General features: G+C 36.6%; 1 protein-coding gene across 3 annotated transcripts in view; it reads right to left on the bottom strand.

The window, feature by feature from the left end:
• Nucleotides 1-12,039, bottom strand: part of MTR (5-methyltetrahydrofolate-homocysteine methyltransferase) — a 157,096-nt gene that overhangs the window by 131,398 nt on the left and 13,659 nt on the right. For all 3 annotated transcript variants that reach the window (XM_001378286.4, XM_007481573.3, XM_016430236.2), the window contains one exon: nt 2,925-3,014. In XM_001378286.4, coding sequence (XP_001378323.1) covers nt 2,925-3,014 — 90 coding nt within the window. The remainder of the gene's footprint in view (nt 1-2,924; nt 3,015-12,039) is intronic.

The following is a 12,039-nucleotide window of genomic DNA, read 5'->3' on the forward strand; positions in this document are numbered from 1 at the left end:
TCTTTTTTCTTGGCAAAGATACTAGGGTAGTTTGTCATTTCTTTCTCTAGTTCATTTTACATAAGAAGAAATTGAGGCAAATAGGGTTTTGACTTGCCCAGGGTCACACAGCTAGTATGAGACCAGATGTGAACTCCAGACTCTAGGGTCAGCACTCTATCCTCTGCACCAACTAGCTACCCTACTCCTCAAAAGATACCAAATAGAAGATAATGACCCCATGAAACCAGAAGAAATATTAAAACAAAACCAAAACACTGAAAAAATACCCCCCAAAAAATGTAAGGGATCTCAAAGCAAAAATAATTAACCTAGAAAAGAGACCAAAAAGACAGAACTTGATAATCACTGGACTACCTGAGAGCTATGACCAAAAGAGAGGCCAGACATCATATTTCAAGAACTGCCCCGATTTCTTAGAACCAGTGGGCAAAGTATAAATAAAAAGAACTTGCCAGTTATTTCTTTTTTTTTTTAAACTCTTACCACCTTCCATCCTAGAATCAATACTGTATATTGGTTCCAAGGCAGAAGAGTGGTAGGGGCTACACAATGGGGGTCAAGTGACTTGCCCAGGGTCACACAGCTGGGAAGTGTCTGAAGCCAGATTTGAACCTAGGACCTCCCATCTCTAGGCCTGGCTCTCAATCCACTGAACCACCCAGCTGCCCCCTGTCAGTTATTTCTTGAAAGAAATTTCAAAGTGAAAACTTCCAAGAACAACTAGATAAAATGTAGAGCTTCCTAGTCAAAAGAAAAAAAATACAAACAGCCAAAAAGAAAGCATTCAAGTAGCAAGAAGCTGCAGTCAGGATCACACATAACTTAGCAATCAACATTATAAAGGAGCAGAGAACTTGGAATACAATATTCCAAAAAGCAAAGGACATAGACTTGCAATCAAGGATAACAACCAGCAAAACTGAATAAAGCAACTTGACAATAATTAAAAAATAATGTTACAAAATAATGTAATAGAGTACAATATCAACTAGAAATAGAGTAGTACAAAAAAATAAAAGATTAGTCAGAGTGAAAGCAAAACTAAGTAAGAGAAAACTTCCTGAAAAAGATGTCTGATCTATGGAAGAAAAGCAAGATGGCATTTGAGCATGAACAATAACATATAGAAATGACAATCTCTACCCTTATTACTTAGTCAAATCCTAGAGATAAAAAGGGCCCTTTAGGCAAATAGAGAACTTCAAATATTATTGATGCAGAACTGCATAGAAAATTTTAAGTGTAATCAAAGAAGTCAAGAGGAACACAGAAAGGTAAATACAAACAAACAATCATAAGGGACAAAAAAAGAGTAATTAGTTTATATTCTAATACTGGAAGTTGATTGTGTATACTCATACAACTCTTATCACCAAGGATCACGGAGGGAGTCTAATTAAACAAAGTCTGGGACTGGTTCTGTTATGTTTTGATCTTGAAAGAAAGGGAAAGAGGAATATTGTACATTAGTGGAAGAGAGAAGGAGGTTGGGGAAGAATTATCCCATATAATTAAGAGGCACAAATATAAAGTCCTTACAAACAAGGAGTAGAGATGGGGGGAGTGGCAGATACTTGAATCTCACTCTCTTGTGAACTCTTCAGGGGAGAAAAATACAAATACACAGACACATACAGAGTTACATATAGAAATATATTTCATTCAATAAGGAAACAAGAGGGAAAGAGGAAAACGGAGTTGGGTGAAGAAGAGGAACAAGATATTAAGGAAGGGAATAAACCTAAACAAAACAAATGGCTAAACAAATTGTGGAATATTATTGTGATGGAATACTACTGCACCATAAATGACAAAAAAGTTAATTTTTTAAAAAACCATAGAAAGATCTATATGAAGTTATGAAGAGTAAAATGAGCAGAACCAAGAGGACATTATATACAACAGAAATAATCTTTCAAGAATGATTTGTATATATTGCTTCTCGGACTTCTGTCTAAGATCTAGTGCAAGGATGACTTGTTTATGTCTATATCCAGAGAAAGAATAAAGAGAAATAAGCAAGATATAGATTTATATACACATATATCTATCTTTTTGTTAAATGATGCCTTCTTTAATAGGGAGAGAGGAAAAAAGGAGTTACCGGTGTATTTTAATGTAACAAATTAATTTAAACTTTAAAAAATTCTAAGGATACGCAAAATACATTTCTAGCAGCTCTGTTATAGGGGGCAAAGAACTGGAAAATGATGGAGAGCCCCACCAAGTGGGGAATGGGTGAACAAATTCTGATGCTAATGCACTGATGAAGGACCTGCTTCAGAGAAATTAGTCTGGAAAGACTAATAGGAACTGATGAATGAAACAAGCAGACTCTAAGAGAATAATTTATGCAAGAACATTGCAAAAACAATCACCTTTGAAAGCTTTAGTTAAGTTCAAAGTTTTAGTCTAAGACTCTAAAAGCCTTACCAACCAACCATGATTCAAGAAGACTCATGATGAAACACATGCAATTTACTTCCTAGTAAAATGTGATGGGACTCATAGAATACATATTGAGACATATTTTTTTTTTACATTACTATAAGAATTTTTTTTTTGCTTAACTATGCATGTTTGTGATGGGGCTTTAGTTTTTATATTCTTTCTCAATAAAAGGGGAATGTGGAAAGAAGATAAGATCAATGTTTGTTCATTAAAAAAATAAATTTTAACAAAAAAAATTTTAATGATGGTTTTCTGGGGGGAAAAGGCAGTGATATATTTGTAAATGAAGGTAATATAAAAACAAAAGATATAAAATTTTTAAATTTTTTAAATTAAAATAGCAACAAAAATTTTTCATCTAAAAAGGGAAAATAAATGAGTCTCTGGGTACCAAAGCAGAAGAGACACAATTAGTCTGACACCATAATTTTGTGAGTTTTCTAACTAGCAAGTTAACATAAAATTCTTACCAAATGTTCAAGGCCATAGTCAGCCTGGGCAACCCTGGTGCTGCTAAAGGTATTTGTTTCAATAATATCTGCTCCAGCCATCAAGTACTCCTACAAAAAAGAAATAACAGCAATGGTGAGATTAATAGGCATTTATCGCTGTATCTCTAACCAACGGTTATTGAGCAACTACTGTATGCAAGGGCCCTTTGGTAGACAGCACAACAATACAAAGAAAGATTGACATAGTCCCTTTCCTCAAAAAGTTCGTAACTCAGGGGGCAGCTGGGTAGCTCAGTGAATTGAGAGCCAGGCCTAGAGATGAGAGGTCCTAGGTTCAAATCTGTCCTTAGACATTTCCTAGCTGTGTGACCCTGGGCAAGTCACTTAACCCCCACTGCCTAACCCTTATCATTCTTCTGCCTTGGAACCAATACACGGTATTGACTCCAAGATGGAAGCTAAGCTTAGGTTTTTAAAAAATTAAAAAATTTTTTTAAAAGTTCGTAACTTAAATGGTGAAACAAGATATACATAAGTAGAGCAACTCAACTAAAATATAGTGCAATATGGATTAGAAAACACAGTGGGGACTTCCAGCTTAAGATGGCCCCAGCGTAGAAGCAAAGGTCTTACTCTCCTCACCAAAGGACAAAAACCAAAATCAGATGAGCAAAGGGCCTCCATTGTAGGATGCAGCCTTGAAGGTAGGCAGGGGTTTGGGCATTTCCATGCTATAAGAGGATAAAATAACTCCCACCAAAATGTGAGCCAATCACTCCTTCCCCACTCCACCCATTGCACCAGAGTCAGAGTGAGCATGGGGCAACCTCTAGGCGGGGGAAGGGGTGTGTGTGAAGGACACCACAGACTCACCGCTGAGAGCAGCAAGTCTTGGGCCCCCAGGAGGCTGAGGAACACAGACCTTGAGCTCAGAGATAGGGCAGAGATGGGTGGCACACAGAAAACACAGCAATACAGAAACTAAAAGAGTGGCTAGAGTGGAAATGAGGTCAATCAGAGAAGACTTCTGGGGGAAATGTGTGACATAGATGAATCTGAGCATGACTACAGCATTTGGGCATGAATCTTTTCATGGATCAGTCACAAAAATTGGGGTAAGAACCTATCTCTACCTTTCAGATATTACTTGGTCAAATGTGACTTAAGAACTTATATGAAGAGAAGGGATATCAGTACTAATCCAAATGATGTAGAGGAAAAGTAATGATAGGTTGGAAATTATCATCACTACACACTGAGCATTTGATCTTGCAATTCAGAAATAGTTACAGTTAAACTTCTGTCTTTATTCCATTAATTAAATAAGTTTATTGAAGGCATACCTGAAAAAGTCATCAATGTCTCATCATTCCAATAATAAATAGCATTTTATGCATTGCTGTAAGGTTTGCAAAATGCTTTACAAACATTATGTCATTTGATCTCCACATCAATTTGTGAGGTAGATGCTTTTATCATCCCCATTTTATAGAAGGGGAAACTGAGATGAAGTGACTAGCTAAGGGCCACAGTATCAGTATGAATAAGAGTAGGTACTTGAACCCAAGTTTCCTGACTTCAAATACATTATGCTAAGCTGCCTTAACCCTTACAGTTTCTATCTAAAATGTCTCAAGGCTTACAAAGTCCTTTCTTTACCAATCCAAGAATAGTGGCCTTTATTTCTCTACCTTTTTAATGTGATTCTAAGATAGCCTATCTGCCCAGCTTACTACCCCTCAACATACACACTCTCTCACTCTCTCACGCTCACGCTCTCTATCTGTCTGTCTGTCTGTCTCTCTCTCTCTCTCTCTCTCTCTCGTGCTCTCTCTATCTCTATCTCTATCTCTCTCTCTCTCCATTTATCTCTAATAGAACACTGAATGGGAAAGAGGAGGGAAAAGTACAGTTTTTTATATGGGAAAGCCAAGGATATGAACATGATTTTTCCTCAGTGACAATGCATGGGTGTTAGAACTAGGATGAAAACTCTAAGATCTCCTGATTCTAAGCCCCACTACCTTTTGTCCTCTCCCTAACCTGCCAGTTTCTCAATCTAGAACAACACAACTTGCTTTACTACTAGTCACAGACCTGTCATGCTTTTCTGAAACACTGGGAACACCCTCCTTGTCTTATGGAGCCTGGTCATGACTAAGTCAATCTAGCTTGTCAGTCATCCAAAAGCACATTACAAGGGAATAAAGTTCACCATTTATTTTACTTCATTTACTCTTCAGATCATGGCATCCCTGAGAGTAGTTTTCAGAAGCCACCAGTGACTCAATTATGGGTGAGTGCCTTCTGCAATTGGCTAATTCCATCCACTTATTTTCCTACCTTCCATTTCAAAGACTGACATGTTCTGACACTGCCTCAAATTCTAGAGTTGAGCTCTCAATGTCCACAATACTCTATGTAATGACTAGATATAAATCAATTAAAAGCACTATTAAGCATTTACCATATGCCAGGCACTATGCTAAGCACTGAGGATACCTGAATCCCCACCTGGGCGGAGAACAAAAATTGGCATTTAAACTGACTGTACTGCCTACTTGCTCTCTGTTTCCGCTTCTAAGCACAAGAGTCTCTCAAGATGTAGTAAGTGAAATTGAAAGGGCTATGTGCCCTAGGCACGTGCATTCTTATTTTGTATTTCTTTATCCTTGATTTCTAATAATCTTTAATAAACCTCTAAAAATATAATACTTTTAGTAGAGAAACTAATTTAACTATTACAGTTAATGGCAACCACAAAGGGACAAATGCTCAATTAAAAAAAAAAAAGATAGCCTAGATAATGATTTCTAAGCCACGTTTCTCCAAGGCTTTTTAGCAAGCCTCTTGACTCATCTTGCTCCTGTCTGCAATCCGGACCTGTTTGATTCAGATCGCTCCTGCTCCAGTTGCCCACCTCAGCTCCAGGCCAGCTCTTGCTCCTGGCCTCTCTCTCGCTCACCTGGCCCAGCTTATTGTGGTTCCAGCAACTCTGGCCTCTGACCCAGATGGCTCATTGCACCAGGCTCAGCCCCAGGACCCAGCCTGCTGGTAGCAGACCCAATTTCTTCAGAATCAAAAACCAGCTGGTAAAAGCGGGGGTGATTTTTCCTTAGGCTATGATTAGCCTCCATGTGGCAAGGGGCAGAGGATAGCAGAGAGGAAGAAAGAGGAGAAGGAAGAGACTTTTCCAAACAGGAAGTTATAAGCATGACTGCTTTAAGAGGATATCTTTTGAGTGCACTGATTCTGTTACTTCAGGGGGAAAATTGAGCTCCCTGCAACTCTTTAGCCAAATTTGAGATTCCTAAAATCCACCCTTATTATAGGGGGGCAGCTTAGTGGCTCAGTGGATTGATAGTCAGGCCTAGAGATGGGACGTCCTAGGTTCAAATCTGGTCTCAGACACTTCCTGGCGGTGTGGCCCTGGGCAGGTCATTTAACCCCCATTGCCTAGCCCTTACCAATTTTCTGCCTTCTGATAATAGACATCTAAATGTATAATATAAAAAAAAACCCCAAGGAACTTTAAAGAGACTGGAGGTTATATTTTTAAGGCATTTCATACTCCAATGGTTTATAAAAATCTCAGTATTCCATTTCATTTTACTGAATGTTTTGTTTTAAGTTCATATATTACTGCATTCAATACTATTCTGTTACACTGAATGATTTTAATGTACTGGGTTTTAACTACTGTTAAATTCTGTTGCTTTTCCCCTATAATTGTGCTGAACAAATATTGTTGAGTAAGCCCATATAAAAACAGCTTTTCTATTTTTGACTTTGTAAATTGTCACATAGAGGATAGATGGACTCCATCAGAAAATTGCTACAATTGTATAACAACCTTTGGAAAATTTAATGAGCTAAATATCTCAAATTGATTTTAAGGGTTCTTTAGACATGATTTTTAGAATTTTTTTAATAATCTCTGGTCATTTTGCCTGCCCCTAACAGGAGGTAAGGCCAATTTTAGTAGCTGAAGTGAAATACAATTATAATCCCCAACTCCCGCATTTATAAAAATGTGAACGAAAGCTGGGAAGTTAATCTCAGGGCATATAGTACCCCTGGATGGCTCCCCAAAAGAGAAGCATCTCTCATTTATAACTCTTCAACTTTACTTCCACCAGAATATCTAGATTTCTTGGTGATGTTCTAAACTCAAAATGAGTTTTAATTTGTTTAAATATGTTTACCAAGGTTGAAAGATTTGCTACATTTGTAAAAATTGTGACAAATATCCATCAGTTCATAGGCTTTTAAAAATGCCATACAGCAACTTATGTGAAATATGATAGTGGGTTTGTTATTGTAATTAACTGGACTATTGAGCATTTTGGGGATATTAATAGCTACATATTTGTAATACTGTTCTTTATTTTAAAAAAACTGTTGCCTTGTAAAATTCATTTGCTTGTACTCACAGTGGATCATGGCCAGATATAAAGAGGAAATGGATCTCGTTTTTGAATTTTAGGTTAAGAAACATGCTACCTCTCCGAATCCAGAAACTGAACTGTTTGGAGAAGATACCATGAAGATGCCTCCAGACCACAAGCTGCACAAAAATATCAAAAATGAACTTTGGGTGTGGTTGATTGAACATTTATTTGTATGTATACTTTCATGCCAAAGGGGACTGCCCCCTCACTGGCTTTTTGTCAACGTGTCTAGCAATTATTGGTTTTGTTCCTTTCCTCTTATCCTCAAATTATTGTAATCTTTAAGTTGATTATGGTTTCATGATCCTTTTGGGGGAAACTTTTCCCAATAACAATCAAATGGGAGTATGTAAAAATGGAGATTTGAACCCCAGACTTCAATCCCCAGAAGTCCTTGGCAGTTCCCAGAATTCCCTAGAATCTCACCTGAATCCCCACCTGGGCCGAGAACAAAATTTGTATTTAAACTGACTGTACTGTCTACTTGCTCTCTGCTTCTGCTTCTAAGCACACAAGTCTCTCAAGATGTAGTAAGTGAAATTGAATGGGCTATGTGCCCTAGGCACATGCTTTCTTATTTTGCATTTCTTTATCCTTGATTTCTAATAATCTTTAATAAACCTCTAAAAATATAATACTTTTAGTAGAGAAACTAATTTAACTGTTACATGACCTTGAGGGAACAGGAGTCTGTCTCTGAGGCAAGGTGTGTCTGGCAGTTTAACACTGACAGTTGAATGATAAATCTTTTTTAAGGAGGTCATGGGTGATAACTGTTTATTAGTGTAGTAAGGTAGCTAGTGAATAATTTATAGAGTAGAGTAGAGAAGGCCTGGTGTGCCAGGCAGAAGAACCTGTCCTGAGAAGACAGAGATAGTTTTAGGAAATTTTAGTTAGTTATTAGGAATTTTAGTTATATTTATAGGGTACAAGATTAATAATCTCTCTATATTTTTCTCCTTTACTATATTCTTTTACTATCTCTATTTAAAATAAACTAAATTGTTCATTGTTAAAAGCTGCTAGAAGTTTTCTCTGGCTTAAAGGGATATTAATTTACAACTCTACTATGTTCTCATCAAAACTTAAATTATTAAAAGTTGCTCTCTTATTTTTGTCAAGACCCCTATTTTAACCCTTATACTCCATTCTCTATACTTGTACCTCTAGTATACTACTGTATAATAGTATACACTGTAAAAATAGAGATTTGAACTCCAGACTTCAAGCCTCAGAAGTCCTTGGCAGTTCCCAGAATTCCCTAGAATCTCACCTGAATCCCCACCTGGGCTGAGAACAAAATTTGTATTTAAACTGACTGTACCGCCTACTCTCTTCTCTCTGCTTCCACTTCTAAGCACACGTGGTTCTCAAGATGTAGTAAGTGAATTGTGAATGGGCTAGTGCTCTAGGCACGTGCCTCCTTATTTTGTATTTCTTTATCCTTGATTTCTAATCATCTTTAATAAACCTCTAAAAATATAATTCTTTTAGTAGAGAAACTAATTTAACTATTACACACTGAGTATATACTGAGATAGTATACTATCTCTAGTATTCACCAAGAATCCTAGTAGGAACTTTATAAATACTTGATTAAAACTGGGGGCTTCCAAATTAATGGTGTCAAACTCAAATGGGAACCACTAATCCATACATAAGGGTCCCTGCAGGCTGCATAGTGGTTCAGTTTTAAAATATTATTTCATCTATATCTTATTATATTTTTATTTCTTTTAACTATTTCTCAATTACATTTTAATATGGTTTAGAAGGGCAGGTCAAGGATCCCTTGATTGACACATCAGTTCTCAATGTTCAAAAGGATTTATTTATAAGAGGTAGTGAATAAGATAAATGTTTGTATCTTGTTGACATTAGTTACCTATAATGTGCATAGTAAGAAATAAAATGGCAAAGTGGATATAAAACTTAACTAAGAATCAGAAAAATCTGAGTCAAGTCTTGCCTGACATATACTAGTTGTGTGGTCATGAGCAAGTCATTTTTCAATAACACCAGGCAACTCTCGAAGACTATTATAATTTTCACAGCAAAAACACATCTGTATTGCTGAAGGAACAAGCATTTGAAAAGAATAAACTTTTATTAACCATCTCCTGTACTTAAATGCCTTACAAATATTATTTAATTTGATCCTCGCAACAGTCCTATGAAGTAGGTAATATTTTTATTCCCATTCTATAAATGGGGAAAATGAGGCAGTCAGCGGTTAGGTGAATTACCCAGAATCACACATCTTATCTTTGTAAGGGAATTTCCTCATTGGGAGTTCTTTATACTACTAAAATCAATAGTGTAGTAAAAAAAAAATTGCATATTATTACATAATCTCATGTCTGATATAAATGCTATAGAAATAGCACAAAGAAGGAATATTTTGTTTCTGAAAAATTTTAAATATCTGAGATAAAGCATTTTTAGATAACTTAAACTCGCCTTACTGACTTTTCCCTAGTAAAATTTAGAAAATAACACAGCATAGAAGGGGAAGGGGGAGAACCCCCAGCATGCATGCATGCATAAACAGACACGCACACACACATACATATACGCACACACACACCCTCTCCAGTGATTTCCTGGGATACAAAATCCTCTGTTTGGCCTTCAAAGCCTTCATAACCTAGTCACTCTAGCTCCCCATTTCCTCCCTTTCTTTTCTTCCCATACCTTATTCCCCAATAGGTACTCTTCAGTCCAGGGAAATGGTCTCCTGGCTGTTCCCCGGACAAGACGCTTCATCTCTCCAGCCATCCCCAATGCCTGAAATCCTCTCCTTCTGCTGCAACTATTGAACTGCCTACTTTAAGTCTCAATTAAAATCCCACTTTCTACACACAGGAAGACTTCGCAATTCTTTTTAATCCCAGAGCTTTCCCGCTATTAAAGAGCTATTAATTCTGGGTATAGTTTGCTTTGTATTAATTTATTTTTATATTATCTTTCCCCATCATACTAGAAGCTCTTTGAGGGCAGGAACTATCTTTTCCTCTTTTGGTATCCCTAACCCATAGCACAGTACCTAAGCATAGTAGGTGCTTAATAAAAAGCTTACTGACTGAAATACAGCAATACTTGCATGTGTGTATGTATACATACAGACAAAAGCCGGCATATACATACATATGTTTATCGACTACAACTATGAGAAGACGGTCTACAGCATGGGTTCTTATTTTGACAACATTTCAACTTGTGTTTCCTTTGTAATTATTTCTATTTTATGCATTTTTAAATACTATTCTGAGAAGAGGTCATTAAAAAAGGTTAAGAACAGATTATTTGCTATTTGTATATCACTTTGTAAAGCATGCAAATATTTCTATGAATCATTCCCCTACAACCTAACTACTTTTATACCTTTTGTCACAGCAAAAAGCTAATGTGCAAAGAGGTCCAATTTCCCACAGCAAGGCAATAGATAGAATGCTGGACCTGGAGTCGGGAAAACATGAGATCAAGTAAAACCTCACCCTTTTGGGCTGGGTAATACTAGACAAGTCACTTAAAACTCTCTCAGCCTGTTCACTCATTTGTAAAATGTGGATAACAGCACAAACTTCATGGGGCTGTTGTGAGGAACAAATGAGATAATCCACGTAAAGTGCTCTGCAAAGCTTAGGGCACCATATAAAAATTCTTATATTAATAATCAGTAAGTCTTAATATCTAGGATCCTATGATGTTATGTTTCAGGTACTATAAATGTTAGGCAGTCCTCATCTCCAAAAAAGCTTACATTCTTACATTCATCTTTCAATAAATCCACTGTATCCTTTTATTTTTTTCTTCATTTATTCATTTTATAACAAGTTTTTACTGACTATTCTAAGTCTGGTGAAAGAACTAATTATTTAGCCTCTGCTTTTCCTGAAAAGAAAAAGGATTTTTTCAAAGGAATCATGTAGGAGGGAGCATTTAAAAATCATTTGCTAAATTCCATTGGAGTCTATGTTCCCATTCTAAATGAGAACTAATGAAAAAGAATGTGTTCCTACCTTCTTGGTTTTCCTATACCCAAAAGTCCTTCAATGTCCTGCCAAAGTACAAAGCCATTCCTACAACCTATCCCCTTAATTCTGACAGCTATCATTTTGTTGCTAATCTTCATGAAGACAAAGGCTAAGAATTTTCCTGTGTCCAAGGGACATTTATCCTTAACTGAGCAGTAACAGAGTTCTTCTCTAAAATAAACTTTCTGACTCTGAGAGCAATATTGTTTTTACTCTTCCTGACCCTCTGAATTATGCCCAGAGATACAAGAACAATGATTCCAGAGTCCCTTCTACTCCTCTCAGTCAACCTTTAAAACATGCAATTTTTTAAAATAATAAAATACAAAATATACAGGGGTAGCTGGGTGGCTCAGTGGATTGATAGCCACACCTAGAGACAGGAGGTCCTAGGTTCAAATCTGGCCTCAGACACTTCTTAGCCTAGCCCTTATTGCTCTTCTGCCTTAGAACCAATACACAGTAGTGATTCGAAGATGGAAGGTAAGGGCTTTATATATATATATATACATATATAAAAATATCTAGAACTAGACTCAGATAAATTTTATGATTTCTAGGAACTGGCTTTTATTCTCTAGGGGTTCATGTAGGGAAGAATTCTGCTTTATTATATCCCTCATGGTTTAGGATATAAGGCTCTGC

This window comes from Monodelphis domestica, chromosome 2 (assembly GCF_027887165.1).
Source record: "Monodelphis domestica isolate mMonDom1 chromosome 2, mMonDom1.pri, whole genome shotgun sequence".
In the NCBI taxonomy this organism is placed as follows: Eukaryota; Metazoa; Chordata; class Mammalia; order Didelphimorphia; family Didelphidae; genus Monodelphis; species Monodelphis domestica.